Source organism: Macrobrachium nipponense, chromosome 1, assembly GCF_015104395.2.
Source record: "Macrobrachium nipponense isolate FS-2020 chromosome 1, ASM1510439v2, whole genome shotgun sequence".
In the NCBI taxonomy this organism is placed as follows: Eukaryota; Metazoa; Arthropoda; class Malacostraca; order Decapoda; family Palaemonidae; genus Macrobrachium; species Macrobrachium nipponense.
In genome coordinates, this window is record NC_087200.1 from 172,637,529 (window position 1) to 172,665,418 (window position 27,890).

At 37.5% G+C, this 27,890-nt stretch overlaps 1 protein-coding gene across 1 annotated transcript in view; it reads left to right on the plus strand.

The window, feature by feature from the left end:
- Positions 1–27,723, plus strand: part of LOC135219845 (fatty acid hydroxylase domain-containing protein 2-like) — a gene marked incomplete in the record, with an annotated part of 155,175 nt that extends 127,452 nt beyond the window's left edge. Inside the window, 1 exon segment of the mRNA XM_064256956.1 lies at positions 19,332–27,723. Within this exon segment, the coding sequence (XP_064113026.1) occupies positions 19,332–19,509 (178 nt within the window).
- Positions 27,724–27,890: the final 167 nt, after the last annotated feature.

The following is a 27,890-nucleotide window of genomic DNA, read 5'->3' on the forward strand; positions in this document are numbered from 1 at the left end:
GAATTCTAGGATGTGTATTGGGCTAGCCTCGGCCTCGGTGCGATAACCACCAACATGAAGATTCACATTATGAAATAAACTGGATAATAAAGCCAATAAAACCATTTTTATCTTATATATTAATGGCATATCTTTATAACAAATAGCTTATTTGAGGAATAATTCTATATCATTGAAATCAACTTTTATCTATGTGATCCCAGCTGAGAAAATGTAAGCATGAGTTACGGTTCCGCTCACAGAAACCTTTGTCTTTCGATAACCTTCCGGAAATTTCAATGATAGTGTAATTACAGTAGTAATAACATTTATGATAACATAATATTAATTTTTCATTTAAAAGATTCTCATATACATCACAAGATCCATCACATATGCCACCATCATTGGGATTCCAGTCTGGTCTGGCGAGTTGACTTTGGCTTCATCATCGCTATCGTACTATCGATGGTATTTTTAAAATGGTTTTATGACACTTTCTATAACAATTCAGTCATATGAACAAAAATTGTCTACCATAATTAGCGTTCATTATTGTATTGTTGTTAGCAGTTGTTTGAGAATGGCGATGAAGCGTAAGCAAAACGATGGTCTCCCTTTTAGGCACCATATACTATATGAAAAACGTATAGGATCGACTTTGTAAACCCAGCTTTGATAACTTACGAAAGGAATGTATCTCTGAATTAAGTTCCATTCAGCCTAGAGACTGATGATATTGGTGAAACGTGATCAGCTGATTATTTTAAGACTGTAAACAAAGAATGCAAATGGCTCATCATTGCTCTGTTCATATACTGTAATATGATAGTACAAGCAAAATGATTAGATACGTACAGTAAAACAAGTTTTATTAAAATTATCATTATTCTCAGTACAAATATTCAAATTTTGCAAATGGATATCTATCAGTGTAACAACCTAACAGAGGCAACAGTCTCTCTCTCTCTCTCTCTCTCTCTCTCTCTCTCGTCTCTCTCTCTCTCTCTCTCTCTCTCTCTCTCTCTCTCTCTCTCTCTCTCTCTCTCCCCAACTGTAATACTCCTAATCCTTCACTAAAAAATTCAGGATTTTAGAATTCTGGATGAAGTGATTGTAAACCTGTATTGACATAAACAACCAAGTTGAAAAACTGCTGATTGCTGATGTCATTTACCAAAATTATCGAGCGTTTATTAAGATCTCTGTTAAAATTGTTAAGTTGTAAAACCTTGACAATTCTCAATGGTGGGTTCCATAAGTAAAAATACAATACATTTTTGTTCATACCTTATGCAATGGAGATCTCGAGAAAGAATAAATTTCCGTTTTGTAAATTAGTAGTCATCTTATAATACATTGAGATGATAGTCATGAAAATTTGCCATGATTTTGACCTTTTCTTATCTAAAAGTAGTCTTATGGTACACGGAAATATACGATAATTTGTATTTTTCATAGCTAACAAACCTGAGGTTTTAACAATAGTATAAATCTTCTGGCATTATCTGGAAACTGGTTAAAAACAATCAAAGATTGTAAGTGACATCTGGCATCCAATGCGTAGTTGAGGTGGGAGGGAGTTCAGAGACTGCGCTTGAATCCAGTGACACATCAGTCTCTTCCAACCCAGGATGAAACATAAGAGAGGTGGGCAATCAATGTTAAGACCTCAGGTGTGTTAGCTATGAAAACAACAAATTAATTAAAATTTTATCATTTGTTCATACACAGAACAAACCTTCGGTCTTAACAATACGATTGACTCACACTTGGAGGGAGGTATGAGACTCCTGAACCGACTGAAGGTTTGGCACACCTGATCATTCTTCTTAGAAATGAGATTGCTAAAGAAGAGGACCTAAGCCTTTGAGATGTTAGATATGTGGATATCTAACACTCAATCTACTGGGTTTAAATGCATAAAACATGTCCAGGTTCATTGCATACATGGAAGTAAAAAAGAACTACCTATATCTGTTCAGCCAACAAATCATGTTAGCCATAAAAACAGGTTTGTCACCACTCCTCACTCCCCTTGCTGGAGAGATGAGTTGAAGCTACTGAGAAGCAGATTTGTATGTTGCATGGTACATAAAAAGTGCTGTAACAGTATGTGGCTGCAACGCTCACCTGCAATGGCCAGTTCCAGTGTATCATGTCTGTTCTTCAAACTGCCAATAGGTATGAAGAAAGGAGAAAGGGAAAGAAGAGACCAGTCATCTCACTCATTCCCTACTCCACACAGGAAAAGAAAGTGTCCGAGGACCTGTGGACAACATCCTTTAAGTAGAAGAAAGTGAAAGTGGTTTGACGCAGTCAGGAACCAGCATTCAAAATCCTATGAACAGATGAATTCTAAAATGCCAGGGAGGAACCTGATCTTCTGGTGTCATGTGCTTCTGCATTCACCTAATTGGTGAAAGAACTTGACAATGAGGAGTAGGCTTGCCTAATTACCTTGTATAGTTAAACGAAAGGGTATTCTAGGACACCTCTTTCTTGACCAGGCTTGTGTTAACATAAAGTCTATGGCATCAGACTCTCAGTGACGAGACCTTCAGATAACAGTACTTTGACGGGTCACAGCTCCACACTGTAAGGAGTGGAAAAAGAGGCAAAGCTGTTATTGTGAACTGTGGGAATCTGGGTCTTAGCCATAAATTCCGGGATAAATTCAAAAGCTACTGACCTAAACCTGTAGTGAGTCTACGTCATAAGCCTGATCCTGAAGCTCTCCAACTCTTCAAGGAAGCCAAGGTCAGCAGGAAAACTGTTTCCAAAATCAGTTTCCTGTAAGACGATTGATGCATGGGCTCAGAGGAGCTTGAGTGAGACTACTTGGTACCAGGTGAACAAGACAGCTCAAAGCTTTTGAACCACATTGAGAATCCTCAGGGGGAAGTGATGTCCACATCCTCCAGAGAACTAATCACAAGTCAGCTGTGTAGCTCCAATCAACAGAAAGAACTGACTGTTCTGACAAAATCCAGAAGATCTAGTCTACTGAACAGGAACTTGAGTGGAGATAAATCCTTTTGATGACACCAGTCACAGCAGCAGATGGCTCATCTTGTATATGGCTGACCAAGAACCTCTGAAGTACTAGCCTTACATCTGAGTCGCTGCTTTGTAAGAAAGATTTCTAGCTCAAAAGAGAAACTGGACTGACTCCAGACATGAAGAGATAAGGATTCTACTAATTGGTGGCATCTCTCCATGAGACTGGTGAAGAAGGCTGTGCTAAGGCGGAAACTCTCGGCCACTCGGCTTTGGCCACAAGGAGCTACCAGGGTCAGCCTAAGACTTTGGAGCCTGACGAAGTTCCTTTTAATTCACTCCCTTCAGATTTGCTCCTGTACTCAGACGCTTCCTGCTAATGTTGGAGTGCTCATCTCAAAGAGCTCCTGGCCTCAGGGCATGGAGCATACAGGACAAAGAACTCCACATCAATTTGTTTGAGTTGAAGGCAGCTTTTGGGTCTTCAGTAGATTTGAGAAAAGGAGGTAGGGCACTCCGTTGTTCAATCTTCCAGAATGTTCCCAGTATGCAGAAGGGAGTCTTCTGCCACAATGAACAAACCTGGGACCATGAACAGTAAACCTCTAGCTTCCTGTTGAACTGTGAAGTGAAAAGGTCTAACATGGTTCTTCTCTAAGTAGACAGAGAGATAATAGGTTAACCCAAGGGGATGTCCTATGATAATATGCTCTTCACAAATATGTTCTAAATATCCTACTGTCAATTTGTACACTGTCAAAGTACTTGCACTGTAGACAGTGACATTCCTGAGCAACATAGTAGATTGTTAAAGACTGATCTTAACTTCTGATGAGACAAGAACTACCACAATATTCAGATACAGTACTTGTCTGGTTACCTGGATATGCAAAGGTAGGTTAAACTAGGAATCAAAACCAACTTAAATAAATCAAAGAGCAGTTCTGATAAAGATATGCTCAAACCAGCTAGGTTGGCTAAGAACTCCAACATTTACAAACCAGCTAAGCTAGGCTAAGAACTCCAACATTTAAGACTACCTGAGGGACATTGCCTACAGGTCATTGGGCAATTTTTCCTTGGGTCTGTTGGTGGCTGCTCAACAAGTGCCCCTAGTGGGACAGTTTATATCTGATTAAGATGATGGTATGATAGTGAGAATGAATGAGATAGTTGGTCTTTTCTTTTCCATTTTTCCCTTCTCTACCTACAGGCAGTAAGAAGATGGCTCTATTATACGCTGGAATTGGTCGGATACCAAGTGAGTGATGTAACCTTACTATTAGAGTATGTTATGTTCTACACGAATATACTTTTCAGTAGCAAACCCCTTCCTCTCTCTAGCAAAGGGAGAGAAGTATGATAACCAACATTTATAGGTGGCTGCATTAGTTTGTTATTTGAACAGATAAAGCTATCAACACCTCCAAACTAAGTTCTGACAACTTGTTTTTGGTCCCTACGCAAGTCAGGAAGTGTGTAGTTATACTCCTCCAGTGAGGAGTGGGAGATGTAAGCAGTAGCTATTGCTACTGCTGCAATTACTAGTTGATACACAACCCGAGGAGGAATATTGTGTGGCTCTGAAGACTTTCAGAAGCTGCAGTGTTCGAATAGACATTCCTTTAATAGCAACGACACCAAGTTAGTGCCATGGTTACACTACCCTCCTGAGAATTTTAATTTTTGGGAACATTGACCTGGGTGGTAAGCTCCTCCATTTCCTTTCTTAGAACTTAAACACAGTTCTGGTTAGTCTTTCAAGAGTCTCAGGATCCAAAATAGACATTCCTCAGTGTCACAGCAATGACACCTCAGTAGTATCATGGTCGCTAAAAGGGCATAGTAACCTTTCATCTAATCTATGGCAGTGCAAGTACATGAGCAAACACAAGTAGGCAGCCCTCGGTTAGCGGCAGGGGTTCCGTTCCTGGCCGCCGACACTAAGCGATTTTAAAGTCTACGGCCGTCGCACACCTACTTTCGGAATACTAGACCAGGTAACAGCGCCCTAAACCAGTCAAACAGCGCCATAATCCTGCAATGGCACAAAGAGTAAAATTATATTTATGCAGTATAGTACTATAAAATTTACTGTACAGTGGCAATGTACAGTGGTCCCCCCGTATTCGCGGGGGATGCGTACCAGACCCCCCCGTGAATAGTTAGAACCCGCGAATGTTTGGAACCCCTATAAAAATGCTAAAAACAGCCTATTTTGTTAGTTAAAACTCAAGAAAAACCCACTAAAAATTTTCATACATGGTTTTTTATATATTTTATCACAAAAAGTGCATTTTATGATGAAATTCATCAAAAAAATCAGGAATTTGTGGATATTTATCATAGAAAAATACCGCGAATGCGCGAATTTTCCGCGAATAATGCAGGGAAACGTTCCCGAGAGAAATCCGCGAATGTGTGAGTCCGCGAATCTGGAGAACGCGAATACGGGGGGTCCACTGTACAGTACATTTTAGTATTATAAATACTTTAAAGTGAAAAGGCCTAGCTTTAATCCTTTAGGTGTCTAGAGTATGTAAAGATATAATAAGGTTTTATACAGTGTACAGGGAGCTGTGGTGTTCAAGTTACGATAATTCGTCTTACAATAATCCGATTTTATGAGAGACCAAAATACAATAGCCTAACTTTATCCCATCTTCTAGTTACATAAGTTCAAAAACAGCAAAAGAGAATGATGAAAGTATGGTTTTAACGTTATGCTCGTTGCACAAATGTGTAAAGCCATGAACAACCAAACAAGAAATTTTTTTTAAGTACAACCGAATTGGATAGCAACATCCGTTTGGCTTGTACTATGTCAATCATTGTACTATAGTACACTATTACCATAGTTATAAATGACGTTATGTAGAATAGGACTGAGATATCTTAATGTAATAACTTTATTCGCTCTAGATCAAAGATCAGTAGGGAAATATACTGTTTAATTTAAACTTAGTTATAGCTGAAGCTGAGAAAACTGTTCAAGCTGCTAATGACCATAATCATGCATCGGATAAAACTCCAGTAAACGTATGCCATCAAACACAACCATAGATAAAATTGAGATGAAATCATTTTAATCAAAACAACTGTCCTTGAAAGAACACATTTTACTGTTGGTTTCACGCTGATAAAAGATAAATAACCTAAAGTTCGTATTACGATAATATAAAGGAAAATTGCAAACGGAATCACATATTGTTTTGCTCAATAAACATGCCACCAACGTAATCTGTTAACGAAAAAAAAATTAGTTCACAATCACGAGACATATTCAAGCAATATTTCCTCCTAAAAACATGTTGTACTGTAAGGAAAATAACCTTATCTCTGGAGTCAAGTATCTAGATATTCATTTATGCTAACTAAAAACAAGAAAATTCCCTCAGAATTACGTTGAATATGGCAAAACAAACTCGTATTTGCCCTCAGCTGATTTCCAAAACAAAACATTGGCCGCTCCGCGGAATACTGGCTTAAGGGGGCCGGCTGGAACCCCTATATATGGTGGTATAGGGCGAAAAATGCAAAGTCATGAAAAAATTCATGGAGCTTCATATGGCAATTGAGAATACGTATACGAAATATTTTGTCAAAATTCCTCTTACTTTCGTAGTTACAGGGTAATTAGTAAACATAACTCAATAAGCCTAAAACATTCATCCGTACAAGAAAATGCAATATTTCTTCTGTTATCGTAAATTTTAATAATTATTGGCAAAGAAATTGTGAGAAATGGCATCTGTAGAGATTCCGTGCCTCGCAGAAGCGAATTACTGCGAGTATCTGGTTCAATCATGAATCAGTTGGACCATAGACTTCAAGTAGGTTACACGTTCGAGTTTCACCTCGTGACATTCGCTTGCATTTACGTATGTTTATGTATGTTTCGGCAAGAAGTTCATCATGCCAATGAGGAAAAGACAAGGAAAACATCTTGCTAACATACAGACGAAGAAAAATCGCTCAAGTATTATTACAGAATATCGTAATATACGCGTAGTTAGTGAAGAGAGAGGGGAGGGTCGCCTAGTAACGCCCCCTTCTTGCCTGACAGCACACGTCACACTGTGCCCAAGGCTACGATCTTTGAGCAAAGAGATCTTCATTTATGATAAATAACATAGTTTTGGTTTTTTAATACCCAAAATGGAATATGAAATTCATAATAATCATGATATATTAAATTGTCTTTGTAAAAAGAGTACACCTTTGAGTTTCACCTCTGACGTTCTCTTGCATTTACGTTTGTTTATCTTTGTTTCGGCAAGAATGTCATCATGCCAAAGAGGAAAATACAAGGAAAACATCTCGCGCTAACATACAGAAGAAAATTCGCTGTAATAAGCTGAGTTAGTGAAGGGGAGAGAGGGGGCTTACGTAGGAAGGAAGTGCCCCATCTTGCCTCAAGCAGTGGCCCAGGCTACGATATATGAGCAAAGGGATCATCAATTTATGATTAAATTATGATAAATAAAATAGTTTTGGTTATTAATACACAAAAAAGAAATATACATTCATAATAATCATTATTTATTAACTTTGTCTATAGAAATACGAAGGAAAACTTTGAACGCCCGTATCTCAAAACTATACTTATTGACCTTCAAAATCTATCTCCTCACTTAGTTTTAAAGCTATAACATTGGACTTTGGTATATAACTCAGAAAGACATTATAGAACAATCAAATAGAGCCCTTTTTTCCAATTTTTGTTTCGTCTTTTTTTATAAATTTTTTTCTCGTGATTTATAGGGTTTATTTTTTTACCATATTGAAAAATTCATATCTAGCAAAAAAATGACTTTTAGAAAAAAAACTCTCCATTTGATTGGAGGTCTACATCAGGTCTATATATGGTAGTAATCCCAGGTCTTAATATTAAATATCAAGGAAGGAGATAGAATTTGAAAAAGGTTATTTTCGGGATAAATTGCCCTGGCGTCACAAAACCAAAGGTCAGAGGCGAAAATCATATGCGGTTTGGAGATGTCCCAAGTCACCTTATTAAGTGGTATGAATGTTAAAGTCCTGTCGTTAAAAAACGGCATTAGCCGGCCGGCCCCCTTAAATAATATACAGTAATATGAGAATACATACAATATTATTGGATACAGTGAAGTAATGTATAACTTTTATGTCTTTTAACCTTTAACGCTGATTGGACGTATTAAATGTCAATGAAAATTGTCTGTTGGGTGCCGAACTGACTTATGGTACGTCGGCGAAAAAGTTTTTTTTTTTTTTAATTCGCAGAAAAATAGTTATAGGCCTACTAGGCGAAAACTTTTGAATCACGCGCCTTGGGGGATGCTGGGAGCTCACGGATCAAGCTGTTGTTTTGTTTACAATCGTTACCCAGGTGCGCAAGCGCGAATTTCTTTCTTCTCACTAAAAAGCATTAGCAACACACCTCAGAAATTATTTCGTCACATTGACATGATTTTTTCACCATTTTATATTAGCCGTTACATAATTTTTTCACCATTTTATATTAGCCGTTACATAGAGTATTATATATGAAAATGTGAGCAATTTCATGTAGAATACAACAAAAAACAACTCATGGTTGTAGCTTTTATCAGTTTTGAAATATTTTCATATAAATAACGATAAATAGAAAAAATTCGACCTTTGGTCAACTTTGACTCTACCGAAATGGTCAAAAAACGCAATTGTAAGCTACAACTATTACATTCTAGTAATATTCAATTATTTAACTTTATTTTGCAATAAATTGGAAGTCTCTAGCACAATATTTTGATTTATGGTGAATTTATGAAAAAAAAAACTTTTTCCTTACGCTGTGCAGTTACGCTTCCGAAAAAATTGTAAATTTTTTCATCCGATTGTCGTAATGTTTGCACTGTTTTAAATTAGCCATTACATAAAGTTTTATATATGAAAATGTGCGCAATTTCATGTAGAATACAACTAGAAACAACCCATGGTTGTAGCTTTTATCAGTTTTGAAATATTTTCATATAAATAACGATAAGTGCCAAAATATCAACCTTTGGTCAGTTTTGACTCTACTGAAATGGTCGAAAAACGTAGTTATAAGCTAAAACTCTTACATTCTAGTAATATTCAATCATTTACCTTTATTTTTCAATAAATTAGAAGTGTCTAGCACAATATTTCGATTTATGGTGAATTTATGAAAAAAAACATTTTCCTTATGTCCGCGCGGTAACTCTTCCGAAAAAAATCAGAAATATTTTCGTCCGATTGTCGTAATGTTTGCACCATTTTAAATTAGCCGTTACACAAAGTTTTATATATGAAAATGTGCGCAATTTCATGTAGAATACAACATAAAACAACCCATGGTTGTAGCTTTTATCAGTTTTGAATTATTTTCATATAAATAACGATAAGTGCCAAAATTTCAACCTTCGGTCAACTTTGACTCGACCGAAATGGTAAAAAAACGCAATTGTAAGCTACAACTATTACATTCTAGTAATATTCAATTATTTAACTTTATTTTGCAATAAATTGGAAGTCTCTAGCACAATATTTTGATTTATGGTGAATTTATGAAAAAAAAACTTTTTCCTTACGCCCGTGCAGTTACGCTTCCGAAAAAATCGTAAATTTTTTCATCCGATTGTCGTAATGTTTGCACTGTTTTAAATTAGCCGTTACATAAAGTTTTATATGTGAAAATGTGCGCAATTTTATGTAGAATACAACATTAAACAACCCATGGTTGTAGCTTTTATCAGTTTTGAAATATTTTCATATAAATAACGATAAATAGAAAAAATTCGACCTTTGGTCAACTTTGACTCTACCGAAATGGTCAAAAAACGCAATTGTAAGCTACAACTATTACATTCTAGTAATATTCAGTCAATTACCTTCATTTTGCAACAGACGGAAAGTCTCTAGCACAATATTTCGATTTATGGTGAATTTTTGAAAACTGCTTTTTTTTTTACGTCCACGAGTTATGAATTCATGCATCATATTGTGATAATATTTTCTGTGTTGCTTTGATCGTTTTACAATTTTTTATATACCGAAATCATCACAATTTAGTGTACAATACAACAAAAAAATAATTAACTCATAAGCTTTAACCGTTTTGCTCACAGCGCAATTTGTATACAATTATATATTACAATATTTATATATGATAATGATATTTTTTTAATATCTGGTGGTTGCATACTAAACTGCAGGCAATGCCAAAAAAAGTAGCCAAAATTGAACTCTTAATCTTGAAAATTGAGCGTGCTGTGATTTTTTGAAAAAAACTATTTTCCGTTTCGGCGCTCACTCGTCAACGCCACCGGCATATGGGAGACACTTTCGGAAATACCGGCTCGGCGTTTAAGGGTTAAAATCAATTTATGCAACAATTGTAAATATAATTTGTTATAAAAATGTGATTCAGTGATATGAATTAAAATATTATTTGGGGTCGACTGAACAACCTAGTCTTCATGTGAAGGGCTGTTACAAAGACTTCTAATGGACATGCATACTGCCACTGTATCAGATATGTACAAAAATAAAAATAAAAAATACCATGTAATACATTTTTCATACATATTTTAAACATAAAATCATGAAAACTTATAAGAAAAAGCTGAAGTTTCATTAACAAAATGAGTTATAATTAGCTCCCAAATTAATAAAATATAACCATGTGAAGACTTTGTAATGCATTTTTCGGAACAGCGGTAGATAAGAACGAATATGAAGAAAATATCCTCTGATATACGCGTTGGGTGGCAGGCAGCGGCGGACAAGAACGAACTTGAAAAATCATCCTCTGATAACGTAGAGGGTAGTTTCAAAAGCTGCCTTTGTATCATATTTATGCACAGAAATGAAAATAGTACCCTATACGTAATACATTTGCATACACATTTTAAACATAAAAGCATGAACATTATAAATTGACACATTGATAGCTAAATTTGCACCTTTTTTAAGTTGATATTTTCAGAAGAGCAGCAGGCGGCTCTTAACAATGAACATGAAAAAACGTCCTCTTTGATAAAAGGAGTGTAGTTTCAAAAGCTGCCTTTGTATCATATTTATATACAAAAATAAAAATACCCTATATGTAATACATTTTCATACACATTTTGAACATAAAAGCCTGAACATTTATAAATCGACACATCCATAGCTAAATTTGCACTTATTTAACTCGATATTTTTGGCATAGAACAGTGTCAGGGCCATATAGTTTACCTTAATACCTATGTGATAACTCAATAAAAATAAAATTTTTTAATATCATTTGCATAACTTTTATGGTCTGAACAGTTTTTCTACAAATGTTTGTATTCGTTAGACATAACGGCGCTGTTAACCGAAAATTGTGCCATAAAAATACCTTATTTTTTAATGAATGATTTTGACGACGGCCATAAAACCGATTCGCCGCTAAAGGATTGCGCTGTTAACCGTGGGCCACCTACATTCAATACAGCAGCCAACCAGACATCACAAGCAAGATGGATGCAATTACAACTTTTTTTCAGTGAAGTCAGAAGATAAGGATAGTTGATCTTGGCACCTTGACCTCTGGAATTCATTCAACCTCTGAAGAAGCTTGGTCATAGTCCTTCTCTCGACTAACTGAAATTGGCTCTATTCTGATCTGTATACTCGTTTATAGCGATCCTTCTCCTATAGTCCTTTGGCACCAATGATACTATATCTATGTTACCTCCATAAAACTAGTCTTTAACCCAGTGCCAATGACTTGTTTGCTAGCTTCAAGTTGCCAAAGAAATGGTGTAATAATGGTCATTTCTCTGGCTAGGGAGATGCTCAAATGAGCATACCCAGCAACTTCTTGGTGGACATCAGTACCTTATAGGCAAGATCTCTTGGTCTGTCCATCGCATTCAGGAAGAACCTGTCGGCCGAGTACTAGGATGGAATGTAATCATGTAGATCACATTCATCTCCTTTTACCTTGGGACATTACCCATAGGTCCTTAGACTCCTTTTCTTGAATCCTATAGTGGATGCTTAACAAGTCATGTTGCTCACTCTGCTCTTGAGGGGCAGGTGGCATCTCGCCTCAGGTGTGCGGCCGCAAGGAGGCATGTGTGGAACTACCTCCTCTGTTACTCCTATCTTTCTCCCTCTTCCAGTGGACAGAGGAACAGTGAACAAGCCATCATGTGCTGGAATGGCGTGCATGCAGGTGATCTAGGTGACTTGTGTATCCTATCTAGAATCCAGTTCTATTTGGATTAGTAGTTACAATTCCTTCCTTCCTCTCTATAGCAAGTGGGTTTATCTAAACCTTTTAGATTCAAGTAAATTACATTTCCTTAATTTGAAATGCCCAGTAGTCTGACGATTGAACATCTCTTGTGCAATATGTTAGAGATACAGTCTCCTTCCTCTGCTCTTTCAAGACCAGGAAGGGTGTACCTCGGTGAGCCGAACAACCAGTCAGTTCTGAGGTTTACGTAGAATCCTCCCTCCAAAAGTAAGTCTCCCATATGTAAAGACTGAGGGTTTTTGTGTAGGAACAAATGACAGATTTAAAAAATAATTTTTATTTTTCCTTACTTACAAACTTGAGGTCTTTACATAAATGGCCCATTCATCATTCTCTACTTGGGCTAAAAGCTAAACTGTGTAGATTTGAGTGCACTCTCACTAGGTGGGCAGTACTTCTGCCCCTACCTTCTGTAACTTACCATAACCACATTGCCAAAAAGTTTAACGACCAGATTTCCAGCCCACTGAAAGTTAATCCCATATGTAAAGAACTCAGGTTTGTATTTTAGGAAGATACAAATTATGTTTAAAATTTTTTATAAGTTATAAATTATTTTTATGGCCATTTGATTTTTGTGTGTATAAATATATGTGATTTTTATATAAGTAACTTAACCAGTAATTACTTAGCTACTTAGCCCAGAGTTTCTACTCTATGGTAGCTTGAATTTCCCAAATTCATGGTAGTGATTGTTTTGTTGCTATAAGTGACTAGCCACGCCCATTTACATGGCAGGGAAGAGGAATATCTATGCTAACAGCTTAATTTGTTTATGCCGCTGATACCATCAACACGGTGTTCTTCAAAGCAGCTTGGTTTTTAAAATTTTGTTTGTCTTCTCAGAATTGATGAAGTATTCGCTTGTGGTAACTTTTTGGCCTTGTTTATGGTAGCCTTTGCATTGTTTTGACGGTGTTTTGTTTGTTTAAATTTTCATTATTGTGAATTTGTTAGGTAGTTAGGCATGTCTGACACAGCTCTTACAGCTTCTGGTATTGCAGTATAGGCTGCAATATCTGGATGACAAGTTTTCAAAAGACTCACACCCTTTTGCTCTAATTGTAGAGGACAAGTATGCAATGTGAACATGAAGTGGGTGAATGCAAGGATTTGAGTAACCAGAAATGTAGGACTAGATTCTCTAGAGAAACCGTAAGAGAATTGTGGCTGCTAAGCTGGGTTTTAAATAGTAGCTTTAGTAGATTGATTCGCATCAATCGCGCATCTGATGTCTTGGCCAGTCCCTTACGACGCTTCTGATTGCCTGTTGATAAGCCAATCACAAGCCTGGAAACTCTGTCTCGAGAGAGAGTTCACAAAGGCAAGTTGTATGTTCCATCTCTCCTGAGGGATATGTCTTTCAAAAGTGTCCCTCAGGAGAGGTGGAACATACATCCTGCCTATGTGAACTCTCTCCTGAGACTTGAGTTTCCAGCCCTGTGATTAGCTTATCAACAGCCAATCGGGAGCGTTGTAAGGGAAGGGCCTAGACATCAGATGCATGGTTGATGTGAATCTACTATAGTCAGGCTAAAACATCTCATTCTAGTAGCTTGGATGTTCCTGTTGTTTCTCCTCCTATTATTCCTGTTTCTCCTGCGCCAATCCATTCTCCTAGACCTCTTACTCCTTCTGCTCCCACACTTCCAAACCCGTCGCTTCACCAGCCTAGAGAGTAAATTTGATCAAAAATTGAATTTAGTAGTGAGTACAGTGGCCCAGTTGGGGTCATCATTGTAAGTGTTATTTACTAAATTTGAGAAAAGTGAAGCGCCAGTGGAAGACATGGCTGTTCATCCCACTGATTCTCCTAGGCAAAGATCACAGCCATACTCACCCGAACTAGGGAGGAGGCGCCCAAGGGAGGTCAGTGGGGTCTGCCCAGGGACAGACACCCCCTCAGACCAACCTGTTGTATTCCAGGTTGCATTGAGAGACAGCCACTGGAAATGTGTCTCAGAAGTGTCTTGAATTTCGTCAATGGAGAGATGGTCTTCATTCAGAAATTGGTCTCCGCCGCTGGCCATCAAAAGGTTGAGGGAGCCTCCCTTCAGTTTTCAGCATTTCTCTTCGCCTGATCGGCAAAGAGGACACCTTAGCTACTTTTCCTTGTCGGATCTCATCAAGTGCTAAGAACTACTTCTAGTGGTTTTCATCATTCTTTGTGTAGACACTTGTCTTTCAGGTGGCTCTATCCTGAGGTGCCCGGGCATCCTGGTTTCCCGGAGCGCCCTGTAGATACAATGTCATGATGTTGTCGAGACAGGTTCGATCCAAACAGATTGTATTTGTGAGCAGTTCTTTTGTGACTACATATATCTATGAGGACTTTTCAACCGTCAATGACTTGGCTGTTGATCTGCAACCTTTGGGTTTGGATCCTTCTTTAGCCCATTTAATGAGTTAGTTGGATAGTATTCTAAAACTTCTTCAGAAGCCTGAGGTGCCCCAGGAACCTCTTACAGATCCAATATTTTTCCAGATGGTCTCTCATGAAGAGGAAACAGACCAAGAATTGACGTCCTCTCCATATGCTTTGTTGTTGCAGTATTTATTACAGCACTTTTCGGAAGTTTTTTCTCCAGCTACTCCTCCTTCTCCCGCATCACCGTTCATGCATGTGAGCAGTCAACCTTTGGTTTCTGCTAAACTTCCGAAGAAGGTATTTTTCTTCTTTGAAGAAAGCTTTTGGTGAAGTGGAGAACTGGCTTTCTAAGGAGGAAAAATGGGAAGGCTTGCTTTAGTATTCCTCCTCCTTGTCTTTCACACGGCAGGTATTTGAGTTATGCAACCAGAGAAGCAACCTCAGTGGGAGTGGCTGCCTCCCAGGGAGACTTCTTGGGTCTGATTGAAGCAGGTCACAGATCTGCACTTTCTTCAGCTCAAGAAATGGATTATGTATTGAAGAGCTTATTTAAAGCATTTGAGATGCTTAGTTTTCTTGACTGGTGTTTAGGCACATTAGCCAATAGATCCCAGGACCCAGATATACCAGAGAATTGTTCAAGCAGTTGGGGATGGGTCACAGGAGGTAGCTGCCCTTTTATGGGATTCCTCAAGAAGAGGGAATTTTGGCTTTCCTTCATTTCCAAAGGAGTGACATTGCAACAGAAGTCTGCTCTCTTGTTTTTGCTGTTAGACAAACTTCGTATTTGTCAGGCGGCAGTGAATGAGTTTGCATCTCATTTACACAAGAAATCAACATGGGACCTCTTTAACTCATTCAACTAAATGCCAGAGAGATCAGGCTCCTTTTCAGCCAAATCATCCTCTCCTCTTCAAACACAGTCCTTTCGAGGGGGAAGACGAGATCAAGACTCAGACCCAGGAGTTCGGTTAGATTCACACCCTGTACAATCAAGAAATAGACTGCCAAACAGCCAGCACATAAGTCAGGATCCTGTCCTTCATGCCCCAGTTGGAGCCAAGTTTTATCTCTTCTGGGAGAGATGGAATTCCAGAGGGTTGGATCAGTGGGTGGTAAAGGTGTTGAGAGACTGATATACCATCCCCTTCAAAGAGACACCACACTTGTCCAACACTCCCGTTACCTTGACTGCCTACTCTGAAAGTTCTGAGAGATTTTGGCCCTTAAAGCAGAAGTTATTTCTCCTGTAAGAAAAAGGGAGATAGAATTAGTAAGAAACATTTGAGTCGAAGGGGTTTTATCATCTCTTTGTTATGCCCAAGGCATCGGAAGGGTGGAGACCAGTTCTCGATGGAAGTACAGTAAGTTATTCATAGAAAAAAAACAATTCAGCATGGTAACAACACAATCTTGCATCCATCAGTCAGGGGGACTGAATGGTACCCCTGGATATGCAAGATGCATATTTTCATATCCCGATACACATAGACTGAAGGAAGTTTCTCAAATTTGTGTGTAAAAATCAAGTGTTCCAATTTCAAGCGCTCTACTTTGGTCTTTCAACCACCCCACAGGTATTCACTCTTGTCCTTGAGGGGATCAGAATTTTGCTCTACCTAGACAATTGGCTGATTTACTCCCCAACAAAGGACAGGTGCATGCAGGACCTGAAGAAAACTATAAACATGTCTTAGGAATTGGGGCTATTACCAAACCTCAAGAAGTCTCAGTTGAATTCCTCTCAATCTATTTATTTGGTGATTCAGATAAAATCCAAGTTTTCGCGCTTCTCCATCCACAAAGATAGTGTAGGATTACCCAAAGAAGATATGTAGATCGATTCCTCTCCCTGAATTCATGCTCTGCAACTCAGTGGATGAGTCTTCTTGGCTCCCTGGCTTCCTTGGAGCAGTTCATGAGTCTAGGGAGACTGCACATGAGGCCCCTGCAATTTTATCTCAGAGCCTGCCGGGATAAGAAAACTGCAGGATCAACATTTCCTTCCAATCACTTGGTGAAGGTCCAAAGAAAAGTTTTTAGAAGGAAAGTCTCTCCTTCCACTGAGCCCCGACCTAGACTTCTTTTCCGATGCGTCAGATCTGGTTGGGGAGCTCTTCTCGGGTCCAAGGAGGTCTCAGGGAAGTGGTCCCCTCGGGAGAGATAAGGCACAGTAACTTAAGGAATTGAGGGCATTATACTTAGGTCTGCTCCACTTCGTGGAGGATGCTTACAATCGCACAGTGACAATTCACTCAGACAACACCATGGCATTGGTTTACATAAGTTCTAAGGGAGAACTCACTCGTTCCCTTAGAGGTAGCAAGAGAACTTCTTTGTTGTTGGGCGGACCGGAGCAGAACAAAACTAATCATGAGGTTCATCCAAGGGAAATTCAACATACTAGCAGACAAATTGAGTTGGAAAAAGCAAGTACTTCAACAGAGTGGACCTTGGATTGGTGAGTATGTTCAGCCCTTTGGGGTCTATGGGAGAAACCAACCATAGACTTCTTCGCCCCTTCCAGGAACCACTGCCTGCCTCTATATTGTTCTCCAGTTCCTGATCAGCAAGCGTGGGCAATGGATGCAATGATGGTAGATTGGTTCGACATGGACATGTACGTCTTTCCCCCTTTCAGGATGATAGGGTAGGTATCAAAGAAATTTTGGTCTTACTGGAACACCAGAATGACTTTAGCGGCTCCTTTCTGGCTAAAGAAAACATGGTTCCCGGACCTGTTAGATCCATCCAAGGCTACGTCCTGCAATTCTAAGTCTTCTCAGACTGCCCCATTTCAGGAGGTTCCATTAAAATTTGTCCACTCTGGCTCTAACAGGCTTTCGACTGTCCGTAGACTTATCAGAATGAAAGGATTTTCCAAGTCTTTGGCAGAGGTGATTGCTATGCAGATGTGACTCCTCCAATACAGTGTATCAAGCAAAGTGATCAGTTTTTAGACATTGGTGCAGAAGACAGTGTTTCATCTTCTAGAACCACTGTTGCTCAAATAGCACTTTCTCCTGTATTTGAGATTTAGAAGTCTCGACTTCCACCATTAAAAGGTACAGAGCGATGTTAAGCGTTGTATTCAGACGCCGAGATATCAATGTCTCGGGTAACCAAGATCTCATTGATCTTATTAAATCTTTTAATGTTTCCAAGTCTAAGATAAGAGGGAGGTCTCATTCGCTTGAAATTTAGATGTGGTGTTGAAATGGTTATCAAGGGCTCGCTTCGAACCTCTTAGTTCATCATCCCTAAGGGACTTAAGTTGGAAGACAATTTTTCTGGTGGCATTAGCCACAGCAAAGAGAATTAGTGAGCTTCAATCTATTGATAAAAGGATAGGCTTCTCTATGTGGGATGCAGTATTTTCTCTTGCATTAGATTTTTAAGCAAAGAACAAGAACCTGTCACAACCGTGGCCGGGTTCTTTTGTTATTAAGAATCTTACTGATCTTTTAGGTATGAAAGAAGAGGAAGGTCCCTGCATCCAGTGAGAGCCCTTGGGTATTACTTACCTGGTACAGAGAATAGAGTACAGTTTAATAACTTGTTGTGTTCAGTAAAAAAAACCCTGCAAGGCCTATGTCGAAGAATGCAATGTCCTTTTTAAGAGACTTGATTTTGGTGTCACACTTCCAAATTGTGGAGGAAGATCTATAGGTGTTAAGGTCAGAGCAGTTGCTACTTCCATAGCCTTTAGACGCAATATTTCCCTTTCTTCTGTACTACAAACAACATATTGGAAATGTAAATCCATTTTTGTAATGCATTAGCTTTGGGATGTTTAAACAATTTATAGTAATTGTAGTACCTGAGAACCATTGTCTGTAGCTGACGTAGTGATTGGTCCAGAAGTGTAGGAAGTGTTCCTTCCTAAAAAATATTTATTTCTCTCGCCTTGAATATGTGTGAAGTTCTAGGGGAGTCTGGGGTTACAGAGTACCTGGAGTGCCCACCAGTTTTAATGTTGGGTAGTGGTCATGTTTTTCATCTGGTTTATTGTTTGTTGGTACTAAGCCCTGGGCAGGGGCTATCGTTTTTGCCTTGTTAACCTACGGTCGTATCCTTCATCACAAGCTTTATAACAACACCTTTTCAGCATCCGGAATACTTCTTTGCTGCAAGGTCCTATGTTAGTAGAGACAATTTTGGCCTATACAGGCACGCCCTACAAGTTGAGAGGAGTGCCAACCAGAGGCATTACTCACCTGCACAGCTCCCTCAACAGGTATGGAACAACAAGCATTGTTCAATGCTAGCTATTTTATTTATTCCATTATAGTGGAGGGTTTTGTTTGTAGTCTAGTCCATTTTTCCCACCTGCTTCAATATGGAATCAGCTAAGTAATTACTAGGTAAGTTTCTTATATGAAAATGACATGATAAAATAACATTTCATATATATACTTACCCAGTAATTATGGATGGACCCTGTCCTCCCCACTCCTGGACATTTAGGCGTAAAAAAATTGAGCTGTTATCGTAGTTCCTCTTCCCTGCCTCTTCAATGGACGTGGCTAGTCACGTATAGAAACAAAAGAATTGCTACAACGAATTTGGAAGATTCAAGCTGCCATCAAGTAGGAGCTCATAGCTAAGTAATTACTGGGTAAGTATAGTATATGTATATAGTATAAAATATCTTTTTATCATGAAGGTCATTTTGAGTGTAATATTTTACAAATTGACATTACTTTCCAGATTTAACCAGTGTTATGGTGTTCTTGGTGTCTTGGATCTCCTTCATGGAACTGATGATAAATTCCGTGCCTCAAAGTGTTTTTCAAGGCATCTGATGATGTTGTCATTAGTACCACCCCGTGAGGCTTATCCTGATGATGTACTTGTTGGAAAAGAAATCAAAGGAAAACAGTGCTAAATGTCATGCCATTTTATTCATATTTATGGAAGATGTAGGTATTTTTGTACAGCCCAGTATGTGGATGGTTGAGTTTTGTGGGAATTTAATTTGCTTCATGTAATACATTTCAATTATTTCACAAGAAAAATAGCAAAGAATTTGGAGAAAGTTTATCCTGCAGACTTCGTCCCAGCTTCCATTAAATTTAAGAAAATGCAGTAAGTTTGTCATGTGGCTCTCAAGTAATTTAATATAATATTGCTTCCATAATTTTTTTAGGAATTGCTGCTCAGTGGGAATGTTTATGTGGAATAGTTTATGAGTTGAGCTGATGTGCTTTCCTTTTGCTTACTGAATATTTGAAAATTAAAGCTAGATTTTAAAAATTTTAAATTATTGGATTTTAGAGTGAATTATTTCTAGCATGCAATGTAGACTACATCATGCTCCTGTTATTGGATTTTAGTGAATTATTTTAATGTACTGTAGTTAATTTCCCATTTGTACTTGATGCAGTCAATGGTTGACACAATGTTCACTTGCAGTCATATAAACTTATTGAAAATAATTCATTTGAAATTGGGTAGCAACAGTATCAAAGTTAACCTTACTCATTACTGTATAATTATGTACCTACATTCCATTGATATTTCCTCTTTGATTTATTAGTAAGTAAACCTTTTTAATGTACGTCATTATACTCGGAAGCATATACGTAAATTGATGGGAAGTGTCTTCCTTAATAATTTCTTAACCTTGTGGGAAGTCTTAACTTTTGGAGAGATATGTGAACTTTTGGAGAGATATGTGAAGCAAAGTTGGAATTACCTCTTCTTGCCAGACCAGAGATTTAACATTTCTTTATGGAGTCAGTTGGTGAAGTTAATGGTTTATTTGGTCTGTTTTTGCACGAGACCACCAATAAAATGGCAGGTGCCATTGCACTTGAGCTTCTGTGATCATCTGTTAGGTCAAATGTCAGTGCAGAGAATCTTGCAACCGACTTTAGGAGCCTGGTGTGAACAGCATTGAATGGAGTAAGTCTTGAGAAGAGAGAGAGAGAGAGAGAGAGAGAGAGAGAGAGAGAGAGAGAGAGAGAGAGAGAGAGAGAGAGAGAGAGAGAGAGAGAAGTGAATGATTTGAGGATTGAACTGTACGAAATTGGAGACTGGTGAATGGACAAAAGAAATTGAATGAAAAGAAAGCCAAAATGGAATACTTGTATCTTGTAGAAAGAAAGGTTAGTGCATAGTTTGAGACAAAGTAACAGTTTGCAGCAAACGTAATGCTGCAATGACCCTTTAGTAATCTCCTTAAGTGTTCTAATAAAGGCACATTGTGGCAATGTTCCCTTGCTGTTACATACCTGTTAAAAGATGAATGGCAAGTTTTTGTTGCTCTGAAATGGTAAGCAGTGTGAAAATTGTGTTTAATAATAAAATGGTTTTTCTTAATTTCTAATTATGAATAATCAGAATTTAAAATTACTAATTGCAAAGGTTCAATTTTTTTTTTTTATACTAAACTAACTGTACTTATAGATAATAAAACCAGGAGTGTTTTTACTTAAATGTTAGGCAATTACCATTGCCTAAAATAAAACCAGGAGTGTTTTACTTGAATGTAGGCAAGTACCATAGCTCTAACAAGTATTGTGTTAGATAGGATAAAAACAGGTTTGTTTATATAAAAAGATGAGCTCTCAATGCACAAAACTCTTAAGTGAGGAGCTATGAAGTTTGCAAGGGCACTGATGCAAGCTTTAAAGATGAGCACCTGTAACCAGGTTGTTGATCAATTAAGGGGGAGAAACTTTATTGTAGTGAGCATTGGCTCGATGATGTGTAGAATGTGAAGTCTTTTAAAAGTACAGTGTGTTAGGAGGGGTAGTATTTTTTAATAATATTCTGGTAAGTATAGAGAATGTGATAGAACTCGGTAGTACACGCTAATATATAGTGCTGGAGAACTTACATTTTCCAGTATTTTTTAATATTGTTCTGGTGGGTACAGAGAATGAGTGATAGAACTCGGTACATGCAAATATATGTAGAGCTGGAGAACACTGGCATCTTTGTAAATTACGGCACAGACTTTTTCTTCCTTTTTTTTTTAAGACATTTCTTTTTCATACTTTCATTTGACAGTTGAGTGGTAACATGATCATTGACCATTGTCATCCTTGTTTTATTCTTATTCTGGATTTCAAGTACTCAGGCTTTTTAAATTTTTATATAGAAAGCTGAAATTGACAAAAAAATATGAAAATATAACCGCTGACGTATATTAAATTGAGAGATATTTTGTATTTACATTTTTTAAACTTGAAGGCAACATTTTTTCATTTATAAAAAGTCTGGTAAAGGTAATAGAAATTTGTATGATTTTACCCAATATTCATTATAATGAGGTTAAAATTGTATGCTGCCTAACAAAACATTGTGATTTCCTGTTCTTTAATCAATTTGATTGATTAGTAACTGCCATTAACATTGAGGTAATTTTATTACAATATGTTTATGGTATACTACAGGTGACTTCCAGGCATTTGTAAATGCTACACTGTTAAGTGACTTCCAAATATTCTTGGGTTGTCTCCAGGGTCCCCAAAATGCAAAAACGGGACTCCTAATATAACCACTCCCTGTCCCTCGACACTTTCTGTACAGCAATTTTTCTAAGCCATTTATGATCTTTTTAAGTTGTAATGGTTACTTTTCATATCTTAAATACAGGTTCATAATACCTTAACAAAAACCTTTGGGGCCAGCTTTTTTGGTTTTTGGAACAAGAGCGTGCTCCTTAAAAATGCCAGCACAGTATATTTGTAACAAAAGCATTTTGTAAAACTCAATAAATTATAGCATCAAAGGAATCGTAATCCACATTCATACTCACATGACCCTCAAGATTTAGTCAAAACTTGATTTCATCACATACAAGCATCATAATGTGTGAGTTGCATTTTTGGTATATTACACCAGGCATGTGTAACCTATGAGTTTCATATCAGTAGATTATACTGGGTTAGGCTTCCTCAGTTTCACTAGTTGTCACTTCCATATTACCTCCAAGTTAGCTTCTGAAAAAGTAATTGGGAGGCTTTATCACTATTTCTTACATTTTACAACCACTTAGTATTTTCAAGCAAAACACTGATATAAATGACAGCTGATTCGAGAACAGCTGTTTAGCTGAAAAAAAGGAAGTGCAGACTACAAAACATTTTGAAACATACAGAATCACAACTATTTCATTTACAATTAGCTGTTACTAGTATAGATAAATTAATTCACATTTTTAAACCCAACTATATGTAAATTTGCAGTACAAGAAAAATTTATCTTCAAATTATGTCATCTAGCAATTGATGGCACATTTTTAAACCCAACTTTGTTAATTTACATTACAGGTTACAGAAAAAAAATTTTCTCCAAATTGTTTCATTTAGCAACTTATGGTAATTTAAAAATTGATAGTACATACTCAATTAACTGAGATATATACATTGGTAGTACATAATTAGCTAAGAATGTAAATATTACGAGAATGCAAATGGAACATGATTGCAATGTTTATCAATTCTGCAGTACAAAGGCAGAATTCACATAATGCACAAACACCATACACAGATTTCTGTAAAATAAATACATGTAGTACAGTGTAGTATATTATAATTTTGTTTCTTAACTAACACATTAGATCTACAGGACTGTTATATCGAAAGTGAACAAATGAAGAAGTGTCCGTCTCTTATTTTAGCCAAGAGTTGGTTAATGATAGATACGTACACTATCACAATCCAATGCACTCTCAGACAAGATCAAGGAGTGCACATTGTAAAGTTCTGAATTTTATTATGCCCATATACACTATTGCATTTATTTCAACGTAATGTGTTAGAGTTCTGAAGGTTCGTTTTATCCATAAAGGATCCCATAATACAAGTGTACCTTTTTACAGAGTTTTCTAAGAGATTCACAAGTTTGCCCAGTGTGAAGTATTTCTGAATTCTGAGCATATGAATTCCATATATTAGGAGAATAGACTTATGCACAATTTAAAATACCATTCTTACCTGAGCGAAATGCTATATGATGACACTCGGTAATGCTAAATTCACACTATGGAAGAGCTTTTAAATTAGCAGTTGGCAGAAAGTTGCCAAAAAGCAGTTTTAATCCAGACTGGACTAAAGGATACTACAAAATTAGACGTTTCCTGTATAAGAAAAAATAAATCTCCGAATTGTTTCATATAGCAACTAATGGCAGTGTGAATGTTGGTAAAACTACATCAACCGAGAATGTAAACGGTACAAGTAATATGATAGTAACTAGTCAAGTACATTGTAACAGGATACACCAAACAAAACTTTCAGTACTTTATCATGATTTTAAAATATATACTACTCTGTCTTGTTAAAACTTCCCTCAACAAAAAATGACATTTTTTATTTTTCATTCATTTTTATTTTTCATTGCTAACAAACCTGCAGTCTTAACATTTGAATAAAACTTCTGGCACCACCTGCATACCAGTGACCCAGCTTCTACCTTGTGATGTATTGGTTATTCCAGCCCAAGGTTAATTGAAAGAGGGTTAGCTAGAGGTAGGCGGTAGTTGTTAAGGCCGCACATTTGTTAGCTATGGAATACAAAAATTTACTGAAAATTGATCACTTGTTCATATGCAGACAAATGGTGGGAGGTAAGAGAATCCTGGACCAACTGGAGGTTTGGCACACCTGGTAACACTTCTGGATAAAAGAATTCAAATGAAGGAGACCTAAGCCTCTGTACTGTTAGATATGTATGTATCTAACATTCAGACTACAGCAGATTCCTTACATAGGAAGTTAAATAGTAGTTACATATATCTGTTCAGATAACAAACTAAGGTAGCCATCTATAAGGGTTTGTTGTCATTCCTCTTGGCCCTTGCTAGAGAGAAGAAGGGTTTGCTACTGAAAGGTATATTCATATAGAATACAAAATACTCTCTAACAGTAAGGCTACTTCATTCACGTGTATTTGGACAGTTCCAGCTTAAGTGGAGGAGAAAGGACAATAGGGAAAAAGAAAAGACCATTTATCTCAATCATTCTCACTTTCATACCATCATCTTAAGCAAGATACAGTCCTGCTAGGGGCACTGGATAAGCTACACTTGTTGAGCAGCCACCACCGGACCTAATGAAAAAGTGTCCAAGGACTTGTGGGCAATGTCCCTCAGGTAGAAGGAGGTGAAAGTGGTTAGGCAAAGCCAAGCACCAGCTTTCAAAATTCTCGAATGCCAAGTAGGGACTGAGTCCTCTAATATCATGTGTTCTTGCATGCACTGTATTGGCAGTAGAAGTTGATGATGTGGAGTAGGCATGCTTTAACGATTCATGTAGCCAAAATGAAATGGTATTCTTGGACACTTCTATCTTGATCCACCCCATCCTAACAAAAAGTCTGAAGTGAGTCCTTTTTAGATAACTACACAGTACTCTGACAGAACAGGGGAGTAATTCATCTGGATCATCATCAACAAAATCTCCAAGGGAAGGGATGGAAAAGGAAGCAAATCTGTCGTCATGATCCAAGGGGTTTTGAGTGTTGGCAACAAATTTGAAGGCTAGAGACCCCCAAACCCTGGTATGTTTTACATCAAAAGCTCAAAGCTTTTGAACAGCACAGAGGTTTCCCAAGATTAAGTAAGGTTAACATCTTTCAGATGAAGAACCAATCCCAAGGCAGTCCCATAGCCCTTAGCAGAAGCAGAAAGGTGTTTTTATGTTCTGAGGAAGACGAGGAAATTGTCTATCTGCTGAGTATTGGTTTCGAGTGGGGAGAAACCTCGTTGACGATATCAATCACAGTAGATGGCCCATTTGCCCTGGTACACAGCTGAAGATGACCTGAGGTAGCCAGACATCTGAGTGGCTGCTCTGCAAGAAAAGCCTCTCATTCGCAGAAGATAGACTCCAGCTGTGAAGAGAGGGATCCTACCAATTAATGGTATATCTCTACATGAGATTATGCCAAGGGGGTATTTCTCTTGGAACAGTCGAGAGCAGAAATGGCAGATCTGGGAACCACTCTGCCTGGGGCCACAAAGTAGATATCAAGGTCATCTTGAGATTATGGGAAACCATTACTTACTCTGTTCAGGACATGACGCATCAAGTAAAAGTTGGGGGGGGGGAAAGGTGTAGACATCCAGGTTATCCCAAGGATGTTAAAGGGTGTCTTCTGCCACTGCAAAAAAATCTGGAACCACTGATCAATAGACCTCTAGCTTCCTGTTAAACCTTGTTGCAGAGGGTATAATTGGTCTCCCCCTCCCAGATGAAAAAGCCTGTCCGCTATCTCCTGATGCAGACCATGCCATCTGTAGAACTTGTCCCCACCGACTAGCTTGTCAGCCACTACACTCATTTTGCCTGGAATGTACCTGGCTGTGAGGTCCACAGAGTTGTTGATGGCCCACTGATGCAAGTGGGCTGTTATCAAGTGAAGTTGGCATGGCACTAGGGCCCCTCCCCCTTGTTTGTTCACATAAGCTACCTCTGTAATGTCTGGCATCAGAAAAATGCTACCTCTGTAATGTTGTCTGGCATCAGAAAAATGGAGTGCCCCATGCAAATTGTTACATAGTTTAAGGTGAGGAAAATGTTCCCCTTCAGAATAGTCTCATACTTTACTTTATTTCTTTTGCCTACTACATAGATACCCAGTAATTTGCCTATAGGTAATTTTAAAATGAGTACGTACATATTCACTATTTTTGGGGTTGACAGTGTGTAGGATTACCATTGCCAACATTTTCAAGTGGGCAGTTCAGTCATTGGTCATTACTCAAAGAGTCATGCAATTTTACTTTTCATAAATTATCATTATGAAGACACTTCAGTTGATTTTCTACCTGCGCAATCAGCTTTTATACAAATGGTCTATATTCTATTACTATGTAGAACAGTGCAGAATTGGGACCCTGGGGCTCTACGATCAAGTATTGTACATAAGTTTCTTAATGAATTACTAAAAGAAATAAGTTGGCATAATTTCTTAAGATGCCAGATATAAAAGGACACTTCTTGGGGTAGTCATTTGTTGCAGATTCAACCTTGCCTTGTGCTGTCATTGTTCACTTTTTATGATTTCAGTGTTATATTCTGTGTTGGCAAGGTGACCTTTCTTGTACATGTATCTAAGCTCTTTTCTTCTTTTGCAACATTATCTTAACAATAAATAATCATAAAGCCACAATTCTGAAAGGTTTGTTTTCTTCAGGGATTTTCTTAGGGCATGTCATTAGTACTGCAACATAATAAAAATATATACACTACTGTAACTTAGAAATTAGTAGGTTGCTTTTGGTGTCTTGAACTTTGCATACATGATTGAATAAAGATATGTACAGGGAAAGAATATCTGGTTGTATGATTTAATGTTTCTGGATAACTTGACTGTTGTTCTTAGAATTTATTCTACTTGTAACTTCATGACTGTCTTTCTGACTTCATGTTTTGGAGTTTCCATGTCTCAAAATCACGTTGCCTTTATCACCTCTCACCTTTTAGCATCGTTCATCACTCTGTAATTAGGATCTATTTTATATCCACTTGTCACAGTTTTTAACACTTCATAGCAGAAAAGTATATTAGCTTCAGAAAGTGTATGCAATTTCTATTGTAGCCTAAGAAAAGAGTATGGTTTCTTTTTAAACCCTATAGATTATTCTCTGAACTTCCTTTTTCATTTCAGGATTATACTTAATTTAGGATTTGAGATAAGAATGTTGTCGACTGAATTTTAAGTCTAATTGGCATTTACTTTTGTAAACAAATTGTAGTAAATGAATTTGTATCAAATGACAAATGAATTGTAACAAAACGGCAAGATTCTATATTTTTTAATTTGAATTTAATCTCATTAAGAACCCAAACTGATCCTTACAGGTCAGGATAGTAGCCAACTTTGGCTCTGGAATATTAAAGAATACATGGCGCTGTACTTCATGTAGTATACATACTACCTGCATTTTACTGTGGCTTCTTAAGAATTCCCTTTGTTATCGAACAAATATATGGTTAATTTTGCTGACTTTGCTGTCAGTTGCTTCTGTGATTGACATTCCCAACCACTAATTTATAAAGTAGTAAAAGAGTAAGACATTGCAGCACTGCAATAGCATTGCTTTTTTGTATTGATTTTATTTATGATAATAAAATCTACAGATGTTTGGCAAAGTTTTTTTTACCTTCAATTTTTTTATCATGCTATGAAAGCACAGACCTGATTCTCACAAAACTTGACATTTTTATAATAAAATTAAGTTTAAATTATACTTGCCCGGTAATTATATAGCTAAGAATTCACTCGCCAGCAGTTAATTTCCAAAATTTGCGG